This window comes from Stegodyphus dumicola, chromosome 4 (assembly GCF_044657685.1).
Source record: "Stegodyphus dumicola isolate Sdum_Otavi_A_Nest chromosome 4, ASM4465768v1".
Taxonomy (NCBI): Eukaryota; Metazoa; Arthropoda; class Arachnida; order Araneae; family Eresidae; genus Stegodyphus; species Stegodyphus dumicola.
Window position 1 is genome coordinate 111,585,428 of NC_140771.1, and position 23,939 is coordinate 111,609,366.

The 23,939-nt window shown below is 31.0% G+C and overlaps 1 protein-coding gene across 5 annotated transcripts in view; it reads right to left on the bottom strand.

Moving 5' to 3' along the window:
- Positions 1–23,939, bottom strand: part of LOC118187717 (neural cell adhesion molecule 2-like) — a 1,091,694-nt gene that overhangs the window by 324,805 nt on the left and 742,950 nt on the right. For 4 of the 5 annotated variants that reach the window (XM_085815340.1, XM_085815343.1, XM_085815339.1 and 1 more), the window contains one exon: positions 21,802–21,852. The exons of the other annotated variant lie outside the window; for it this stretch is intronic. In XM_085815340.1, the coding sequence (XP_085671466.1) occupies positions 21,802–21,852 (51 nt within the window). The remainder of the gene's footprint in view (positions 1–21,801; positions 21,853–23,939) is intronic. 5 annotated transcript variants of the gene reach the window in all.

The following is a 23,939-nucleotide window of genomic DNA, read 5'->3' on the forward strand; positions in this document are numbered from 1 at the left end:
ATGCATTTTGTCAGTTATTTGAAGTCCCGTGTACGCATTACTATATGTTTGTATTAATTATTGACAATGCGACAAGAATAAATTCATTAAAATATATAAACATTTCCACCTCCTCATTCTATGTTTTTGCAATAACTCAAATAAACGCTTCTTTGGGCACAAATCTGTTAAAAGATTTTTCGTAGCTTACAGATATATCTTTGAAAGGAAAAAACAGGATATATACTTTTGTAACTAACAATACTTACTCTTTTTTTTTAAAATCAGATTGCAAGACTGATTCCTGGAAGCTAAATGTGGAATTTCATTTAATGATAAGCTCTTCTTCGAAATATAAAGATTTACAGTTTTCAGACAGCAAGTTTTTTTTTCTTTTTGCTCTATTTTTTTGTCCTATTCTATATTTAACACATAATTTTAAAATTCTACATTCTAAAATTCGTTTTGTGTTCTGGCAAAATGGAAAGAACTGATATTTGAAAGAAATATTTGTTGCAAGCCTCGTGTGCAACCATGATTAAATAACAACAGAGCAATCTTTCCTACAATTTGACTTCATAAGTGGTAATTTTAAACATAGGATTTAAAAAACAAGAGTTCTGTATATTAAACTTCATGCGTATTAATTTTTAAACGAGTGCGCTTGTCTTTATTGTTATGCTTAAAGCAGTTTCGGATATTAATGTGAAATTTCTACACCAAGGTTAATTTCGTACCTATTTATCTATGTTAGTGGTGTTAAAACTTTGTCAGTTTACGGGTACCTGAGAAACAATACGTTTTTGTTTTCAGGGAACCTCATACCAAGTGAGAAAATGTATCTTAAAATAATATTTAAAGTAGATTTAAAGTAGATATTTAAAGTTTTATAGGTACCTTATGTAAAGACAATTAAAAGGAAGTATTTTTATTTAAGTATATTAACATAAAATCAATGTAATTTTCTCATTAATAGCATTAACTTGTGCTCCAGATGTCACCTAAGAATACGTTTAGTAACAGGGATGTGTTTACTTTTTATTCCACAAACTATCGAAGTCTAACTCCATTGATATTATCTTCATGTTGCATATCATATTATGTATTAAATTTATTTCTGTATTTTACTTTTATAACGACATATATTTACAAACAATTTCGCTTGAATGCACTGTTTCCAATGGCATTAAAATGTTTATAGCTGTGTGAGAAACATTTTGGTATTCTGGATGATCTCAAACCCTAAATTAGAAGCTGCTTTCCTTACATTTAGAGTTTAACCCAGAATCTGTGAGAATAAATTATTCCCTTCCCTTCACTAGTAAGAAATCTGATTCATCGTAGCACTCGAAAGTGTTCTTTATTCAATGATACTTAGGTTTTCCATCTGGGAAATATTCATTTAGAGTTTTCTTCAATTGAAAAAGATGCTCCATTGCCTAATTTTTAACATTGTCATTGAAACTGAATTAAATTTTCATAAGAAAATTGTTTAGTTTCGCAAAGAATTTCACATTGTTCTCTTTGACGCATATGATAATCACATGTTCAGTTTGAAAACTAATCTATAAGTAAATGTATCTTTATGCTTTTTAGTTAATTAGTACTAATCAACTAGTGCAAGTGCTTTATGATTTTCTTTTCGAATTTTTATTTTGACTCGCGGGAACCTGAGGTTCCGCAGAACACAATTTAAAGATTTATATCTGCAGCTATCTACCTAGTTCTCTCTCCCTCTCTCTCTACATATATATTTCTTTACAAATTTATACATATATATATCGCAGAATATAAGATATCTATTTTTCAAAATCTTTCAAATAACAAATTAATGACAGCCCTTTAACTTCCGTCTTCACTCTGAAAATAACAGAGAAAAAAATGCTGTAACTAAAACTCCCTGCAGTTCTGATGCGCACTTATTGATGAAATTAGAACCCAACATCTGGATGTTAATCTGTCACGTGGTCTGAAATGGAATTCGGTATAAAAGGTTAATTGCGTTGCAGTTTCCTCTCTTCGGTCTTCACTTCTGCTTCTTAGACTTATCGCAATATTTTTTAGATAGAGAGAGGAAGTCCCCAAATTAAATAAAAAATAAAAGAGGTTATAGCCAATTAAAATTAGAAGCTTGTTTTCATACATTTTATCTTACATATATATATATATATATATATATATAATACAGATATATTGTTTTTTACTTTGAATTTAACAAATATTCTCTAATCGTATAAAGGCTAATATAAATTAAATATTTAATTAAGAAATTTTAATTGCAAAAATAAAAAATTAATTATTGCTGCGAACTAATTTACAATATCATTTAAATTCTAAGAGCATATGTAAATTAAGTGCACGTATCTAAAGCATGAAAAAATATATAATTCCTTGCAGCAATGGCGCAAGAGAATTATTTAAACTTAGTTTAATTTTACTCTATTATTGTGAAACAATGTAGTTTTTTTTGTTATATTTAACTTTTTTAACATGATAGTGAAACTTACGAGATCTAGATTATAATCTAAATTTTTCAAGTTGCAATTAAAAAAGCACTGTAATAAATGACAGAAATACTCAATGCGTAAGAAATTAGATTTAAATAAATTTCGGTCAGAAAATATATATACATTATAAAGTATATAAAGCAGATATTAGGTCTTGCTATTTTTACTAAGCCATAGCTTCAGAAATTTATTTTTAATTCTTGCCGTTGTAATAATACTTTGTTAATTTCAAGAAGACATCAGGAATAACGTAATAAGATATTATCTGTATGTCATTTTACCAACTGTTTTGTCAAATTTATACTCGTTATTTAATTGCGATAACTACATAAGCAATCGGAAATCGTTACAGCTTAGATTCAGTAGATATCTAAATTTAATTATGTTCTTGAAATAGGTTTAGAAAAACTTCTGAAAATTAATCAGTTCGTTGTGATTTCATTTTAAGCAAATTTCTCACACACTTTGCTTATAAAAGTCTTGCCATGCTTTTGTACTGATGTGTGTAAACGGCTCTTTCGGTTTTAAAGGATACCAATTAAAACGCTTTTAACACTGCCGTACAAAGCTCGGAGTTACTTTCAAGATTTAATACCTAAATATGGAAACAAAATAAATGAGCACGAGTTTGAAAATAGATTAAAGAAATAAAAAATAACACTAAAAATACAAAAAAGAATTCAAATAAAATTTTTGTTTCTGGCTCGTATCTTGTACGGAAATAAATATTGGTTTTTCAATAACTCTAATGCTACTTATGTTTGGAAAAAATCGTTTAGTCTGTTTCCTGTCAATAAACCGGGATGGTAAAAATAAAGTAAAATATAAAAACACACTCATTTAATCGTTCTTTTAACCGAAAATAAGATGAATTGTCGACCTCCAGTGTAAAATAAAATTTAAAAAAAATATGTGATAGATAAAGAAGTGCATTCTCTTTACGCTTGAAAACTTACGCTGATATTGACAAAACATTACATCGATTGAAATGCTAAACGAATTCTTTCTTGGGGGAATTATTGATTTTAGTCTTTCCCTATGCTTTGTTAGCATTTGTTCTTTATCTTGCAGACTTATGCTGAGTCGATGCAATATAATTAGCAAGGCGAGACCTTAAGTTGGGTAAAACAAGGGTAATAAAATGCTAGAGTTTTGTTGAATTTTCATGTTGCATTGAGAAAATAATTGAAGATAATGTTTGCTTCAACACAGCTGGAGAGATAATTTTGATTAGTCTGCACTTATATAAACAAAGGACTTTTAAGCTAGCGATCATAACCCACTAGGAAGTTAAGTTTAATTATTAGGAGAGAAGTCCTAGAGCCGTTACTTTTTCCCCCTATTTTGTATTATTCATTCATGTATTTATTTATATTTTTTATTAATTTGTTTACTTAATTTTTTTAGAATAACTAAGTTAATCTATATAAATAAAAAAAAAAGAGTGTACGTGTGCTTAATTTTCGTAAATCTGCAGTTTTGTTCCGATCTCGATTCTCGATGAAACTAGACACAACTGACCTCCAAAATAAGAGGAAGTTATTGTCTGCATAAGATTTCTCATGACCATCCCATGAAGGGTGTTTTTAGATTTTAGAATTAGGGCGTATTAGAACTATTGTATTAGATTATTATTATTGTATTAGAATTATTCTATTAGTTATTGTATTAGTATTATTCTATTAGTTATTGTATTAGAATTATTCTATTAGTTATTGTATTAGTATTATTCTATTAGTTATTGTATTAGAATTATTCTATTAGTTATTGTATTAGTATTATTCTATTAGTTATTGTATTAGAATTATTCCATTAATTAGAATTATTGTATTAATTATTGTAATAGAATTATTGTATTAATTATATTGGAATTTACCCATGACACCCATCTTGAGTACACATTACTCATTTTATTTATTTTATTACTCATTCATTACACATTCGTCGCCGTTGTTGCATTCCCACTAACATTGAAAGTCATATACATGTTAAGCAAATACTTTATAATTCTTTCTTAAAAAGTTAATATTTTTATTAATAATATTTTTATTAATATTTTTATTAATAATTTTCTTAAAAAGTTATTATTTTTATTAAAAATATTAGTATTAATATTTTTTCATAGTTTCAATTCTGAAATTATGTCACCCATCTTAAGCTTCATGTCATCGTTTTTACGTTCCCGTTAGTAGTTCTTACTAAAACCGTTAGATGGCGTCGTGTTAGTTATCTCTCTAGAATAGTGAAGAACGTTTCAGAATAGCATAGAGCAGAAATTAAATGTGCTTTCCATCATCTAAATCAGGGTTTTTTTAAACTTTTTTCAGTCGCGAACCCTTTTTATCGCTGAGATTTCTTTCGCGAATCCTAAGACTCCATAATAGTTACGAAAATTTTGTGGAACACCATAAGCATTGCGTAAATCCGATACACACGTGTGTGAAACTCTAATTTGTTTCCTCTTGTACTGTAATATGCTATTGCAGTTTTAGGTCATTAACTTTAATTTCTAATTTCAAGACATAGAATGAAAATTTTAAATAAGTAACAGACGAAATGACAGCGTCACTTGCAAAGCAAGTAAAATGAACATTTTTATTATAAGAAGAATGCGTCGAAACGTTTTCCTTTTTTCTTTGCCTGCATTGTCTTATCTTTATCTATTTTCAGATACATCGTGTAAAAATATTCGGTAACTATAAAATTTTTATAATAAGTTCAAAAATATTAAAACTGCTAAATTTTTTGGCGACACCCTGCTGCAGGTCCTGCGACCCACAGTTTAAGAAACGCTGATCTACTAAATGAAGCTTCTTCACTAGCTTAAAGCCCGGGGTACTTCAGCTAGTTAGTTAATAATCATGGACTTTCCATCTACATAAATTATAATATATGCTTGTAACTGCGCTTGCCTATTTCATTGAATCAAATATTATCTTCTAAAATTTAACTCATTGATATAAATATTATGCGCCGTTAGAATACCTGGATTTAAAAATGATCGAAAGTGTCATTTTAAGATAAAAAAAAATGCTTAATATTTTCTTTGAATCGGTGAAGGCAGAAAGAAGCACTTGTTATTCTCATGTTAAAGAGACAAATCTTTAAATGAAACATGATATTAATGTCCCAGAATCACGTAATGGACCACTTAAAGATTAAGTTTAGATTTTATCACATATATACTCTTTATTTTAGAAAGGTATCGTTTCGTGTTTAAAAATCGCTGCAACTGAATATACTTACGTTGCAATTTTTTGACAAATGACATTCTTTCTGAAAATGCTGCGGAAAAGTTCATGTTACAAAAACAATTCTCTGAGATCCCCAGGCGTAATTACTTCATACTTGAAGTAAATGTTGAATAGAGAATTTTGGAAACGAATTTCTTTCTCTACTTTAAATGAGATACTATAGAATGATAAAAATTATTAATAACTGGTAAGAATAAGTATCACATAAATCATGTAAGTTTCACATAAATCCTAATCTCTCTTGTGTTTATGGAATATAGAATTAAAAGCAGTAATAAAAGCAGCATTTCTCAGAGAAGAACGTTTGTCGTTCATCAACATGTCAACAAATCTTTAAATAATGAAACATTCCTCTTTTTGAAAGATGATATTAAAAGGCAACAATAAAGAAAGTAAGTTTCTACTTTAATTGAAATACTTTGAAAGCGAGAAAAGGCAAAAAGTATACTTCTTGCATTGTCTCTCTTTCCTTAATTCCTTTCCTTTATATCTTGGATTGGCAGATGAAGAGGAATAAAATTTTATCAAATCAATAGTTAATTTATTTTCATTCAAAAGTTTTAAGAATAGAAATGAAAGGAATATCGGAATTTATTAGAATTAGTTGTTAATTTCAAGATTGTGTGTCTCCAGATAATCAAGATATCCACTATTTAAAGGAAACCTCCTTTAATTTATTATTTATTTTTGAAGTAAAGTCTCCACAGGATTACATGCTAAGCATTGCACAATTTTTAAAAATATTCAGGATTCTATCTTTCTGATCAAAATTTTATCTTAAAATTTTTATTTCTGAAATGAATTTCATATGGTGGATTCTCTTTAACTGCTATATCACTATGTTTCTCCTCCCAGCTGAGGGGAAAAAAAGACAGAAATGCTATGTTTTAAATTTTCCATTTTATATTTCACTAAATGCTCATAAAATTTTAGAAGCATTTACAGTTATTATAAGTTAAGAATTGTTATTATATTTTGTTTTGGTAAACCTTCCCGTCACTTATTTAAAAAGAAGATGTTTGCATAATTGTTTTTGGGCAAAGCTTATAACAATTGTTTTTTTTTTTCTGAGCAGAAAAGTAAATAAATAGATAAATAAATTAATAACTTGCATACTGACTGAATTACGGAACTGAGCAAGTTACAATCTCAAAGGATCCAATATTCCAAAAGGTCACTAAATCATTAATTGCCTTTTCAAAAATGATAATAAGCATACTTTACGTCCTAAAATGAGGTTTTCTCAAATGTTGCGGTGAGAGCGGCTTTTCACTTCGCAATCCTGCCACTCTAAATTTACTGATTTGTCATTAACTTTACTTATCGAATTCAAAGTAGATCACTGTCATTTCTGATGAAATACTTAATTATCATTTTTCTCTTTCCCATTCTTTGAAAACTCGATTAAGACATTTTTAATAACTTACCTTAAAAGCGTGTTGACTATGACATTTATATATTTATAATTTTAATGATTCCTTAGTTCTGCCAATCATTAATAATTAATGATTCTGAAATTTTCATCTGGAATTTCTTCTCTTTGGACTGACTCACGCTGCTCACTACTCTGATGTACTGTCACTACTTTCGATCGAGTAATGCCTCTGCTAACTATTTACTGCTTATTTCACAACATCATTATTGCTTATCATTAATCTATAGTTGCTTTCCTCAGCGTACTCTCGGAGACCCTTCTAAGCTCAAAACATCGAAATAAAACTTGCATCGCGATAAGGCTTAACCTTTCTCACTTCTACTTCCATCTTCATCACGTTAGCTACAGGAAAATATATGGCACTTATTACATGTTATATTCAGGATGCGACTCTCGCGCGCAGGCGCCTGGTACTAGTGGACATATTTAACCGCAGTCTTCGAATAAAAAATCTGTAATTGCAGAAAATCATGATAGTCCCACATTCGTCTCATAGGTTTAAAACCAATCCTACTCACGTTGATACAAAGAAAGGGATTATTTGAAAACTATTTCTTCATTACGGATTGACAAACATCCTCACGGTAATTCACGAAAGAAATCTTTCTAGACTCGTAAATTACGAGATAAATTCGTAAAAATTAATATCGTGTTTCCTCTTACCTAATTCTCATTCTAGATTCTAGATTCAACTTACTCATTCTAGATTTGCATAAACGAATTCAGAAATGCATTTTTGTTACTAGCTTGATTCAATAGTAGTTACATATGTAATGGTAGTTTAGCCTCGAATCTAATCTTAAACCATTTGACTAGCAGTTTCAGAGTACTGCAGCTGCTAAATGTATTATTTTTAGAGCATTTATTATAAGTGCTCTCCGTTCAAAAAGGCAGCAGAATCTTAGACAAAAGAAATAGAATTTAAGCCAAAATGTTGCCTTTTCTATAGCACTAAAGCTATCACAAAAGTTCTATTATCATAGGAAAGACGGCTATTGATCATAATGAACCTGTGTCGCTTTGAAAGACCGATTAGCAAAATACGTGTTGTTTTAATTCGCCAGAAATACTATTTGTAGCTATCCTTTTTAAAAATGGTTATTGTATTGGTGTTAAAATGAAATTTTATCAAACAATCTGATTTCCTTTTCTTATATTACAGAATTAAAATGGTTATTGTAATTTTAAAAATGATTATTACATCGGTATTAAAATGACATTTTAACAAACAATCTATGTCATTTGATTTTCTTATATTATAGAATTATAAATTAATTCATATAATAGTGTTACCGTAAGGTAAATGTAATTACATGTTATAACTGCAATAAATGTAAATAATTCGTTTAGTAAGGATAATAAAGCTTCAGTTCAGAAAGTAATAAAGAATATGCGAAATAACGGGTTCTTGTGGATGACTGAAACAATTATAGACTTTCTCATATACTGGGAATCCTTTTAAGAAGCCTTACCATTAGATTTGATTTACATATTTAAACAGAACAAAACATATTCTTAGGGCATTTTAAGCTTTGCGTGTGGAATTCCATTATCGTAAAATCAATACGATCTAGTTTCCCTTAAAAATTGCTCCATGAAACTATCCGTCTTTTTAAGCAGATTATCTTAGTCTCTTTTTCCATGATTTAATAAGCTATACCTTAGCATGCTGTGTAACATAAAAAGAGAAAAATCCTCAAAACGTTTAATAACTGATAACTTAAAATCCCTTGCATGTCACAGATTTTGCGATATAATGCGCTTACTATATTTAAAAAATGTAAAACAAGAATTATTGAATAACACGCGATTGATGCTCTTAAAGAATAAAATATTATTGTTTTCTTTTGTCTAAACTGATCGTCATCATCTGTACAAATAATTATTATGTACCCGTACATGCAATGTGTGATACAAAACTATATTTTATTAATTCTAATGCAATGTAAATGTGTATATAAAGTGCCAGTTAAGTTTAGTACGAAACTGTGTGAATAAAGAGCAAAATGAATTGCAACTTATTTAAGTGTAAAAGGAGTTTTTTCCAAAAATCTAAAAATTAAATTTGAATTTCATATTAACATTTTGGTCTATTTGAATTACGGAAATGTCATTTGTACATTGTTTTCAGTTATACGTTATATAATAATACTTCATCAACTATGAATACTATAATTTTAACCAGAGAGCTCATTTTAAGAATGATAATGTAATAGGATACAAGAAGTAGAAAGTTTAAACTATGGACATATTGAATAAAATATAAATATGTTAAAATAAAATGGAATAAACTGCACAAGTGATAGCAAGACGTCTGACGTCTGGAATCAACAGTGATGCGAGTTTCCTCTCTGCAGTAGTTTATATCAAACAAGCTCGTATTAAATGTTACCTGCATTATATCTCCAACTACCCTGCTTATTATAATGCGTTGGGCGCCATTAACCGTCTTCAACGAACGTTGGTGACAGTTGTATTGACTAGTGACAGTTTGGTTGACAAACACGTCACACTCAGAAGAGAAAAAGAAATTTCTGTCATTCTTCTCCTCTTTTCTTCCGTCATGAAACCCAAAGATTAGGACAAACTATTTTTCTTTTTCAGACGAAGTTATAAATAAATTTTCTTATCATAGCAGTCTTATTCTCAGATATTCCGTTTAGCAACAAACGCAGGCTTTATATTCCATAAAACTCAAAAAGCACTGCAACAAAATATAAGGCTTTTGAAATTCGACAATTTTTATAAACTTGTTTTCATGTTTAAGAATTCCGTACAAAATTAAGGTCTTTATAATCAAAGCATATATCTCAAATATTGAATATCTGTGAAGATTTTGACAGATTTCTTATTGGTAGATTTATATGCAGTGCAAATTATCTAAACCCATCGTGCCAGTAGAAGCTTTTTGTGTTATTTTGTCTCTGTATTTTGTAAAATTTTAAGGTTTGTTTTTCTTCTTAGGTTCGAAATTCGAGTTTTGCCAAAGGAAATGCACATTCTCCTGCTTCGAAATAACATACATAGCGTCCCTTACACGGTCACCAGAACTGAAAGATAGTGAACGATAATTCCATCACCACTATTATTTGACGATTATATTTCCTCCTCACCAGTCCATTTTTAAGAGTAGGAGAATATAAAGTTTTTCCTCTCCCATACTGCATGCGTTCGTGGTATGACCCGCACGTCCGGTTAGCAACTGGAAGGTGCAGAGTTCGAGTCTCGGCAAAGGCACTGCACATTTTCCGTCTCTCCTGCTTAGAAACAAAATGCCATGGGATCTCTACAAATTATGCTGTCATATGTTTTTCTTTTCAGATTGACCCTTTAGAGAAGCATGTAAAAGTTTTAAAAAATATATAGGAAGGTGAGACAAACAGTAAAAATCGAAGTATAGGTATCCGTCTTATAACACGGTTTTGCCCTTACACTATAAGAAACTGCTGAAAACTTCATATAGCACTGTGACAGGATTTCGTTCTAGTACATTAAAGAATATACGTAAACACTATTATAACACTTTACTTAAGCACACATATACGATGTCATAATACTTTTTCTAAAAATTTACAAAATTAAGTTACGTACTGTGCCATCGCGTGTAGTACACACCAACAAACTGCATATTTATACTGGGTCAGGCGCAACATTTACATAGTATGTATCTTCTGCTTGATGTGTTTAGTTGTTAGATTGCATAAATTACGTAATTGCGATCTTTTTTTTAAATATTTGAGATATGTGTTACACATTTTGTCGTTTTTTTTTTTTTTTTTTTTTTTTTTTTTTGTCTATTTACTTTGTCGTTTTCAGGAGTAATTATTACGAAATTATGTTCCAGCCCTAAGCTATGTCTGAAAATAAAAAACAACTTTTAAAAAATAATTTACTTCTATGAAGATGAAAATATAAGTTTTCAATCGTTTGTTAAAAGCAGAAAAGGCATTTGACTTTGTAGAGACATTAGGTTATTTGGAAGCAGGAGAGATGAAAAATGAGCAACGCCTTCGCCGGGAATCGAACCACGGACCTCTGGAATACGCGTCCAGCGTGCAGAACCGCAACATCACGAAGGCACGCTAGGAAAGCGAGGGAAATACCTTATATACTCCCCCTTTTAAAAGGCGACTGGGGTTTTTATGGGACAAAATCGCCAAATTCTGAGTGAGGAGAATCATCATCCAACACCTTTTTAGTTCGGGCGCCACTGTAGAGACATTAGGTATTTTTTGGAAGCAGGAAAGAGGAAAATTTATCAACGCCTTCGCCGGGAATCGAACAGAGGACCTCTCAATTACGCGCTGAGTGTGCTAACCACTACATCACGAAAGTACGCAAAGAAGGCGGGAGAAATACCTTTGCGAAATGTCTAAACTTAAATGAGGAAATAGTAAGAGTAACTTTAAAAAACATTTTATTTTTTGTTTTTAAGATTTCAGAACGCATCCCTCCAATTTGTATTTGTATTGGTATTACCTCCCGCATGACTTGGTTTCACATAACACGGTATTTCCTAGTGACCTATCTACCATGTTTTAGGAGGAATACGTGTATAGTAATTGCATTTTTAGTTGCGAGGAATTCTACGCAATGAAATCCTCTGTCTATACGCCTCTAATTGAAGCATTAAGCTGATAATATAATTCTGTCTTATTTGTAGAACCAAGTATGTGAAGATGTTCTAGGTTAGATAGTTTACAAGGAGTTTGGGATATTTAAGCTTGCCGGATTAGAGAGATGTTTGACAGAATTCAAAATGAGATAAATTTATAGCATTTCTGTTATATACATTGTAGCTGTTGTTTAGTCAACGTAATTTAGTTCTATTCATTTACATCTCGCAGATCTTCACAAATATAATATACGTTTTTTTAACTTGTTATTGTCTTATTTTTGTCAATTAATTCTTTGGTGGGCATTACATCGTGAGTATATCCGCGTCCAATCATTTTGTTTGATCCGTTCGTGAGATGAAAGCAACTGAGAAAAGTCTTAACGAATTTATTATAGTTCAGGACTTGTATATTTTGATGCATATAATGCTTTTACAATTTAATCCTTCTACCATGCATTTAACTTTAATTTTAAACTGAATACATTTTATAAATTACTTTAATGTTTTTGACATATGAAGTAAAGTACTTGCAAAATCTTCAAGAAGAAGGAATTCATGGTATTTCCATTATTATCAAAAGTTTTGCAAATAACAGTAATTCCTAGTTTAAAAGTCCTCCAAGTGCTGTTTCATTGGTCAGGGTTACATTAGTCAACAATCCGTTCAGTTTGACTCTCTGACTCTTAATGACGATAAGGATAACAGCAACAATAATAATAATAACAAAAACAATAATACAGGTCGTTGGGAATGTTCCGAGTTCAACAGCAGACAGTTTAGTTCCTACAAAGAGAGCAAGAATTTAAACAGAAAGATGTGCAAAAACTTATTGACCAGGCGCTTAAAAGCTCGGATATGGCAAGAAATAAGCAAAAAATATATTACGATAGAAAGCGCCGTGAAGCAGATTTTAAAGTTGGGGGATAAAGTATTGAAGCGGAAATTTTCTTTATCAAGTGCCCCAGACAATTTTACGGCAAAGTTAGCTCCAAAATTTGAAGGCCCCTATGTAATTCAGGAAATCAAAGGAGTCGTATTGTACCTTAAGAACGAGAGAGAGGAAATCTGTAAAGCAAGTCCAGACCAGGTGAAAAAATACTATAATCAAAATGATTTTGAAATCCTTAAAAGTTTCTTGCAGGACTCAAGCGTAAAAGAAGTAGAAGGTCCAGAAATAACGTCACCCGTTCCACCACCCAAGAAGCAGAGAACTGAAGAGAGACCTAGCCCTTCTACAACCCAGGCGACCGTACCGAAAAGAAAAAACGAAAACTTTCAGACTCCAGCATTTAAGAAAAACAAGAATGCAAAGCCACCGCGTAAAGAAACCTTGGTAAAGAGGAAAACACCACCTACAACGTATCGCAGTAGAAATTATACATCAAGGAGAACGCTCCCAGGGCCAGAGAGTCAGGTGCAAATAAGGCCGCCGTTCCGGAAAATAAAAAGACAGCAGGAGGAACGACAAGACCAGCAACAACAGAAGAATTTCAAGAATGACTCCAGACCGGAGGACGCCAAGACCAGCCGTCCAGGGGAAAAACGAAAAAGACAGCAACCCGAAGACTACTACTCCAAGAGGCCAGCATGCAGAGGACGTAAAAGAAAAATTAATGTGGACGACACTCGGAAGTCATTAACCCATTCCCTCCCATGGGCCCCATTTGGGGATCACGAAAATTTTTATCTTGTCCATCCCTAAATTTTAGGTTTTCATTTATTTTTAAAGTCATGTGTCTACATAATAGTCTACTCTTAATGTAGATAGCTAATTTATTAGTTTTATTTGCAAAATAAAATACATATATGACATTTTTTCGAAAAATTTCCTGTAAACAACGCTTTTTCACATATGTCTATTTTCTAAGTGAATATCTGTTAATTTATATTAAAATGAATTATTTTTTCTGACAGAGGTTGTTTGCACATGAGTTCTGAGTAATATAAAATAAAAATTGAGCACATGGTTTACTTCATGCCGTCAGCACCTGTAAAATACAATGATCCCCATTTGGGGCTCACGGTTATTGCAATGTAAAATGATTTATTTATGCTACAATTGAAATTTTCATTTGTTCAGTTATCTGGCGCAATATGTTTCCGGAATTTCCAAAAAGGCTGTTACCCACAAAAGTGTGGAATGCTTCCACTGACAAATATAGACCTGATACGGGGGGAAAGAAAGGGGGAGAGTTCCAGAAAGAATGTTTCTAACGAAAATGTTGAATTTGCCCACTAATAATAATAATAGAAACAAGATGTGGGGGTGGAAATAGCAGGTGTTGAGAGCAGGTGATTCTGAAACGCACCTGCTTCTAATTGGGGTGGGACGTCGCTAGCCCTTTTCGTCTATTGGGCAAGATATTTAAAATTTTAGAGCAGATGGACATGAACATTGTGCTGAGAAGTTGTGTCATTTAGAGAGTTTTATCCGCAAGATCAACATGGTTGGATTTTGATAAATGTCAGTATTATTATAATTTGTGTTTTTTAAATATTTTTTTATTTCATTTGGATAATCATGAGTAGAAGAAAATTTTCAACGCTAAGAGAGCTTGAAGAATATTGGGACAATGATCTTGATTTGACAGATGATGATGACCCAGGAGGTACTATTGACATAGTTGAATTACCACCAGATAGAACGGATGATGTGTCTGATTTAGAAGATATAGATGACAACATTCTGGAAGATACAATTCCAAACGATGTTCCAGGTTTATTAGAAATTCATGGCGGTAGGTGTAATGAAGAAGTTACTGTTCAAAGAAAAAAGAAACCTAAAAAAGAAAAACCCATATCAAGGTGGAAAAGAGAAAGAGCATCATTCAACATTTCTAGTCAGGAAGAAGAAGAGTGCGAGCAACGTAGAATGACCATGATAGAAAGAGTAAAAGATAAAAGACCAGTAGAAATTTTTGAAATGTTCTTCACAGATGATCTAGTAATCACATCGTACAGCAAAGTGTATCTTATGCAACTCAAAATAATCGTCACCAATTTACGCTCTCTTCAGACTGCTTCAAAAAATTTTTGGGATTTTTACTGTTAACTAGATATCACTCTTTGCCTCAAGAGCAGATGTATTGGTCAGGAGAAGAAGATATAGATATTGGAATTGTAAGGAAATGTATGTCGAAAAATCGTTATATTGAAATAAAAAGAAATCTACATTTCAGTGACAATACAAATATACCACTAATAAATGGAAACAAAGACAGATTATTTAAAATACGACCAATCTTGGATGAGCTGAATAAAGCATTTATGCAGTTCGGCGTATTTTCGTATAACATATGTATTGATGAACAAATGGTACGTTATTATGGTCATCATTTTCTAAAGCAGTTTATTAGAGGAAAGCCCATTCGCTTTGGGTTCAAGCAATGGGCAATGTGTTGTGGTGTGACCGGATATTGCTATAATGCTGACATCTATGAAGGTAAGCCAAGTAGAATTTCAGAAGAAGATAATTTAGAAGGAGATACTTATGGATTAGGTGTGTCAGTAATATTGAATAAGATAGCAACCATAGACAAACCAGAGGAACACTGCTTTTATTTCGATAATTTTTTCACAAGTTTTGATTTGCTGAAAAATCTAAAAGAGAGAAATATACCTGCGACAGGAACGGTGAGATGTAATAGGATGAATAAGTGCCCTATAAAAACAGATAAGGAAATGAAGAAAGAATTTAGAGGGGCTTTTGATTATAGATATGATGAAATAAATGGAATATTTGGTCTTGTTTGGAAAGATAACAGCATTGTTAAAATGTTATCAAATCATTTGGAAGTTTTACCTTTGGGACGTGTGCCGAGATGGTCTAGGGCTGAGAAAAAAAAATATTAATTCCACAACCCAATGCCATTATAAATTACAATAAGAACATGGGAGGTGTTGACAAGCTTGACTGGAATGTACAAAAGTATAGGATAAAAATTAGAGGCAAAAAATGGTACTTTCCTATTTTCACTAATGCAGTGGATGTGGCTCTAGTTAATGCTCATACAATATATTGTATTGCTAATGGAAAAATGCCGCTATTAAATTTCAGACGAGAAGTTCCACGGTTCTATTTGAATTTACATTCCGTGTCTGACCCGAAAAATTGTGGACGACCATCGTACAGTGTGAGTTCACAGAAGCGCGTACCAGAAGACGTAAGAAAAAATCCTCAAGGACATTATTTAGAAAGAACATTGGACGGAAAACAAAGAAAATGTGCGGTTTGTAAAAAAAATGTTCGGAAACAGTGCGTGAAGTGTGATGTAGGATTACACGTAGAATGTGTTATTCCATGGCACTCTTAAAAAAATTTACAGTTATTACATGCAATGTACCGTGATCCCCAAATGGGGATTGATTTTTAAATCCATAAAAAACATATTTTTTTTTCTGTATTGTAAAATTTAATGTACTAAATTGGTTTACATGTAAATACGTAACTATATATTAAAAAAATATTTAAAAAAATCTGGCAGTTAATGGGTTAAGGAGAAGATTGACGTCCATGAAACCTATAACGTGGGAACAGTTCTGCCAGAAAAGAATGACGGAGTTCCAATCATCGAAAACTCAAAGATAAGTTAAAATCTTCTATAAATTTTTTTTCTTTTGTTCCGAAATGTTATGCGTAAATACGAAATTCTATGTTTTGACGAAAGTCAATGTGTCTCGGTTGAGACTTAGTTTTGTTTTACTTATTTAGCTAAGGCAAAAGTATTATTTTCTTTCAATATAAAATCTAAGAACAAGCAGTTTCTGTTGGTCGAAAGACTAATTCTGTTATGTTAAAGCCAAAATTTGGCCGAAGATAAAAATAACTTCGTATTCTTGTATTAATAAGAATTTTAGTTTCTGTGCCGCCAGCTTGGCGAAGAATGAGTAAAGTAAAAATTTATTTTTCTCTTATTCATTTTATGGTAAATTGTAAAAATCATATGTATTAGAATTTTGTAAATACACGTAAATACTTGAAAGTTATGTAAAAGTAGAATTTAGTCTAGAAGCATAACATTTTAGATGCTAAAAGTAAATGCTCAGAAGCAATGAATTCAAATTTAAGTATTAAACTGTAGATAAAATCATGGTTTAGAGCGAAAGCCTGCATGTCTAAAGATGAATGAGGAAGTTAGAATGAATGTGTTTTGTAGGGTTCTCCACCTACACTTGAATTTTAAGAATGTTAAGTAGCTCAGCGAGTTGTAGAATGTCGAGTAAGGTGTGTCTATTTGGTCGTTGAATTCTAACAAATCATGGTGGTTAGGGGAAGTGTTGTAATACTAAAACTAAAACGTGTTTTAGTATAAACACGAATATTCCCGTTTGACAACACACATGATGGAGAGCCAGGGTAAAGTTAAATTAAAGTTTGAATACTTGAATGAATGTGAAGTAAGCAGTAACTAAAAATAAATCGTTTAAAAACAAAAATGTATTCAGTGTCAAGAACGTGTAAATTATAATGTATTTAGAAAGATACTGATACTTATTCCTTCCAGATGCTGGAAGGAAAAGAACAAGATTGATTGCTGAAGTCCAGGAAAAGTTGCTGTAAGAAGAGACATTTAAATAATTATCTACAGAAATTTAGTATACCTTTTGTGACATAAGATTTTTTATGTAAACGAGGCTCTTAAAAGTTAGTTCAGAATTGTAGAAACTTTACAACAGGTCGTTTGTAGGACCTGCTTCCAAGTTTTCCAAATTCTGACAGCGGCAAATGTAGGGTTTATATTTATTTTAACTAACATTTATTTTAAGTTTAAACTATCTTTCCTGTCAAGCCTTACTTTCCCCTGGAACTGCCAATGCCAGAGTATGTAAATTTTTAGTAGAACGCGCAAGGATTCAAATTATAAGCGGAAGTATTCTGAGTTAAATATAAAGGAAATGAGTTGGAAGTGTGCTTTCTTACTTCACGAGCGCGGAGGTAGTTAGTTAGAAATTGAAGAACCACGCGTTTCGGCCTGTGTGCTTGCCTCGGCAAATTGTTAATCTTTCAACGTGATATTCAGAGTTTGCTGAATTATCAGAGGTATTGTAAAACGCGGTGAGGTTAGTTACGTTTAGAGAGCCTCGTAGTTAGTCTCTTGTTATTATCTCTTTTTAGTTTCTTATTTTTATTTTACCGCCGGGTCGGCGTAGTTTGTGAGCGTCAAGAGCACGCATTTGTAATTTCTAAAGTTGAATAAAAAGGGACTTAAACCCTTCTCAAGACTCTGTCTAATTTCCAGTTTCAGCAGTCACCACTTTGTTGCGTGCAGGTTGGAGGCGCGCAACTGTACACGGTATTAAATGTGCTGATTTGGAAAGCTTTTGTACAAAGTTATATTGAAAAAACTGTCTCGTCCTTAATTTTTGCACACCAATGTAGTTTTGGAAAGCTTTATATATAAGCTTTAAAATATAATAACAAAAGTGTTTTGAAAAATTTCGTCAAAATTGACTATTAGAACGTAGTTGGATACATTAATTGATTATAGCAAAGAATACAAGGGCTATATGACCTAAATTGCTTTCATGGAAATCTTCTTAAGGGAAACTTCTATTCTGATACTCGGCAACTCGTGTATCAGTTTATCTAGAATAAATGTTGTTTCCAGCATATAAATGCAATATTTTCGATTACGTTACATTTATTTATACAAAATATTATGTGTTTATATAAATTCCAGTGCAACGTAATTAAACACTTGTTAAAAGGTATCAAATGTATGTACAGTTATTTATAAGTACAATTTCGAAACATCATTTTTACTATTGTTACTGTTTGAAGAAAATCCAAATGCTGCTCAAACGGTATATTGGTTAGGGAAGCCTACTGCGGTACCAAAGGGCCCGTTTCGAATCTCGGAGAAGGCATGGATATTTGTAAATGCATAGTGTCTTCGCGGTATAGGTTCACTCTAAATATATGGCGAGCCAAAAGTCCTGTCATCTTGTTTGGTGCAAGGAGAGAGAGTGGGAGGCCCTCGGACCACCCCTCGGGTCTGGGTCTCCTCAAAACTGGGGTGGAAGTAGAAGTTTAATCTCCTTGAGTGTCTACTAACCATTCTTCCAGGAAATTCATAGGCAAGACAACAACAACAAGTAAACCCAAATGAGGTTTCTATTTGTCAGACAGACTAAAATTGTGGTTGCCATTCTTTTCAACGGCTGGGATTAATAAAGAGTTAAGTTTAACATAACATTTAAATTAAACTGTGAACACTAATTTAATTAAAAGTTACTTCAGTTTTGGAAAGGGGTTAAATTATGCTACTTTATATTGTAGAAATTAATGTTCTTAAAATGCAAGGTGCAAAAACGTAACTTCGAAACTCTGACATTTGAAACTGCAGTTGAATAAGAACACAACGAAATTTTGTTCTGAATGAAACTACGCAATCCTTTTCTTAGATTTTATATTACTTGATATCCTATAGAATACAGTAACTTTCCGTTTTCTAATTTTACATTGTTGATCTTCGGTGAAAAATAAACTGGCCTTATAAAGCCTCATCTGGAACATTCTGGGGATAATGAAACCATATCAAGGATTAAAAATTAAATTATTTGATACATAAATTGAAAAAAAAAATCTAAGTAGAATGTTAAATGAGTAATCTTATACAGATTTAAATTTGTAAATATTATAAAAGCGAACACATTATCCAAAGATTCACTACAGTAGTTAGTTATGAAAGAGCGTGGAATATATCCGACATATTTCTAATGTTAATATGCTATACACGATGCACTCTAAATTTACGCAAATAATATTCAGCCAAATATAGATAATTTTCTTTACTTTACACTGCCACTTATGCTTAGCATTAAAAGATTTTATTAGTTCTTTTCAGGTATTATCAAGGCGAATGACGTCTGTTTTCTGCATTTCCAACTTTTATTACAACATAAGAATGTGAATGATATACTTAATACAGAGGGGCGATAATTTAAAATATACAAAGATCCTAGCTGTTAGATATATTTATTTAATCACGCACACTTAAAAAAGAATAAAACTGCTTTTGATGTTAAATGTCAATTTCAACGCATTTATTTCACTCCCTTGGGTAAGTTTAAAGAATCATAATAAACTATGTTCTGAATGGACACTGTGCAGTATGAAACGAAAGAAGTAGTTCTTCATTGCATATAAAACATACAAATTATAGCACTGTAACGACCAGGGCGTTTTCTTTCGGCGCTCTATTTACACAGCAACCCCCCCTTTTTTTTATCCCGGAAGAGTGTATTAAGCTGGTAAAAATTCGCAGCTTAGCCAGGTTTTATAGCCGATAGTTTTACAGTTGCTTTCTGAGCCGTTATTTATGACGGCAATAAATTTTTAAGGAAATAGTGTGGAGGAAAACTGAAAGCGAGATAGGTTGTAAGAGTTTGTATCCATCGTTCAGAGTTTTATTGAAAGCTTCAGAAACAGTTTAACTAAATAGTTCGAAGAGTCTTTCCCAAAGTGTTGAATTCATATATGTTGAATCATTTTGTTAGGGTTTATTTATAAAAAGGGTTTTGAATATCAAGTTAGAAAGTGAAGGCTCATTTTCATATTACGCTATATTTCTAAATGCTAGGCTACGAAATAATAACTTGACAGCATAACAAAAGCACCAGAGATAAAGGATATAACTTTTAAAATATCAAATAAAATTTTATTATAATTTTATAATACAGGATAATGAAAGATAATCCTGCTCGTTTGTAATATATAATTATAAAGCATTTTTATTTGATTTGCATATATATATGCAAATCAAATTTATAATATCAATCAAATATATATAATAAAATCTGTAAATCAAAATAAGTTAAATCAGCAAAAGCATTTTTATTCCTCATTTTAATTTGGGTGTTTCCCCTCTCTATTCTAAAAACAGGAAAAAAAAATGTCTCGACTGCGTCATTTCTAGAATAATCCATATCACGTGACATTTACATAACGATGGCAGCGTAGCAAATTCTGAAGTCAAAATTTCAGAAAACGGAAACCTTTCCGTTAATAACATCCATACTGGATACCTGAGCACTTTGCTTCTGCTTCTGTTACCACTAAGACGCTGCTACGTTGCTTCTCTTCTTACCAAAAAGCTATCAAAAATTTAAAATGTTTGAAATAGGAGCGATTAGAATGCCAAGCACATTCTCATTTTTTATCATGTGGGAATCAAACGTCTTCTAATTCATGTTTTCATAACCAGTATAGAACTTTCTCAAACATAAGTATAGAGACCGGGAGACCGTATTAAAAGTTAGACTTCGTTATTTGTCCAAAATTAAACTTATTTAAAAGTCTGACATTGCGAAAACGTAAATATTTTCGTTATTTAAAATACTTCTGTAACTGGAAGTATATGATATTTACCAATGACTGTGAAAATAAAAGTCGGGTAAGAAATTTTAAGCCGAATAAGATTGGGTAAATACATAGACATATATGTTTGGTACTGTGGACTGCAGCCAAAAAGGAGAGATGCACAACTAGATATTATAGCAGTACAATGTACGAAATTTCAATGTTCTTTAGCCAACATATTACTTATTGACCTATGCGAGAAACATATGTACTTAACGTACAGACGCCACGAGAAAAAATTCCTTTTTCATGCATTTTAAATCAATTCTACAAACCGTTTTGGGAAAATCATTATCTTATTCTGTCCGTACTTACAGACATCAACAAAAAGAAATCTTTCAAATGGGTTCGGGACCCATTCCGATCAAAGTGGATATTTCTCTTGAAATATGATACGAAAATTTTCGAGTTTATTACATTTCTCTTACTTCGTACAAGGAAGGAAAAAGAGCAAATCTAGAATATCAGTTTGAATGTCTCTAAAAGCTAAACTATAATTTACTTAATTATTTATTTTATCCATATGGTGTAAATTTATTCTAGTTACACTAATATGTAACTTTTAGTATTCTGTCTTGCGCCTAGAAACTGGATTTCAGTTCTGGTTTTCCTTAAATATTTGAACAAATTGTATACGAAATACTTACGTTGATTATCATCTTCAACATTCATACTTCTCAGTTTAATGCCTGGAATTCCTAAAAAAAAAAAAAAAAAAAAAAAAAAAAAAATGAAATATAGAGGGAATTCAGATTTAAATTTAAAAACTTATTTCATGATGCAGATTAATTAAAAATTTTTAAAAGAGAAGGAAAAGAGAAAGGAAAGGTTGGAAAAGTATTATTGAATGATCTCATGGAATTCATATCGTGTAAACTGATCGTGAAATGAAGTAAAATGCATTTTCAAGTCTGCTTGAAACTCCGAATGAAATGCATATACTGTGTAATGAAAAATGTAAATTCAGATTAGTGTATTTCATGTAAAAATGCCATTTCAAAAGATAATTAACACAGGTCACACGAAAATATATATTTACATGCTCCATCGGCGCAACATTTTATCGATCAGATCGATGAAAGATGCTTATTTTAAATGCCTGCTAGTATAAAAATGATTTCTTACACAATGTAGAACTTTTATATAAAATTTATTCTTTGAAAGAACGCTACCATTTTAAAAAATTCAATTTTACACATACTTACAAACATATTCCAACTGCTTATTTCCTCAATTTCTTTTTAGAAAGTATCCAGTACAGAATGATAATAATTAATTAATACTTTTTTATTTGTAGAGTAATAATATAATCTTTTCTTTCCTTCCGTTTGAAGTTATTAGTCTTTTAAAAATTCTGCTATCCATTTCTAATAAGTGTATTATAAAAAAAATTATGTTTAAATTGTTACTTATTTAATTAATTAACTGGAACTAGTTAGCATCAGTTAATGATTTCAAAATAAATGCTTACCTGGATAATTATCTATTTGATAACTTCAATATTTTTTATATAATCGTATGGCAACGAATGCTTTCATATACTGACTTGAAGTGTCAGAATTGTGCGCAAATAAATAACGTTAAAAAAAAAGAATAATTTTAAAAGTCATATCTCTAAACATTCTCTCAAATACTTTAATTAAACCCACAAGCATTCTAGACGTTCCTTAATTTTATCATTCAAATTCATTACATTCGAACTAATTAGTATTAATTTACTGTAACTCGTTTTTTTGATTATACACTTTGAAGGTTTCTCTAACCCGTTACTAATTAATATTAAGAAATCGTTTTTCTAAGAAACTGGTATGCACCAAGATAGTTATTTTATAATTAATGACGTGTTTTGTCATCCCATCAATGAAAACGAAAAATAAAAAAAATATTTCTTTCATTAATGTATGATTATTTTTATAAATGTTAGAAAGGAACTGCAATAAGTTATGGCCATTGAAGAATTATTTCACTTCAAGCGAAAAATATGCACAAAAAGGTCTCGATAAAAAATATTTGCCCTGGATCAGGTATTTAACGATTTAACATTCTAAAGCGAAAAATGACATTTCATTCGCGAGAAGCGAGTCAAAACATTATTCCGGTTTTGAGGCATAGTGAAGCAGTAAATCTGTCCTACTTTTGCATCGGGTGTGTTTAATTCTTTAAGGAAAAAAATTTTAAAAAAATACGGATTATTCTATGGCAAATTGATCAATAAAACCACAATTTAAATATCGGTAGCCTGCATTGTTATGTTATTTATCTTAAGAGCATGTAAACCTTATGCTTTCTAAATACATTATGACTAAAATAATGTCTTAAGTAAAATAAAAGCTGGTAAATTTTATGCCTGTTCTTATTTAATAACTTAAAAGCATGTAAAGTTTATGCCTTCTAAACACATTATGCATAAAGAAATATCTTAAATGGAATATGTCTACATTTAATTGTGTATTATAAGTGACTGTTTTAGCATAAAAAAGAATGTCATTATGATATCCTCCCTTTAAGTTATGATTAAATGCAAGACAAAATAATATCTATCTATAATTATATCTATATTTATGTCTCTGTGCTTAAATGTTTGCAGTTGCTTTACAAGAAGAATTTAGTAATGTAACGGTAATAATATCTCACTATATAACTGATAATTAGAATTCAGTTCTTGATAATTGCATTTTAAGTTAGAATTTTAAGCACACAATAAAAGTTCACTGCACAGATTAATGCATCTTAAGGCAAAAAAAAAAAATTGCTTGAATTTTTTTTTTAAATTTCTTTAAATAAA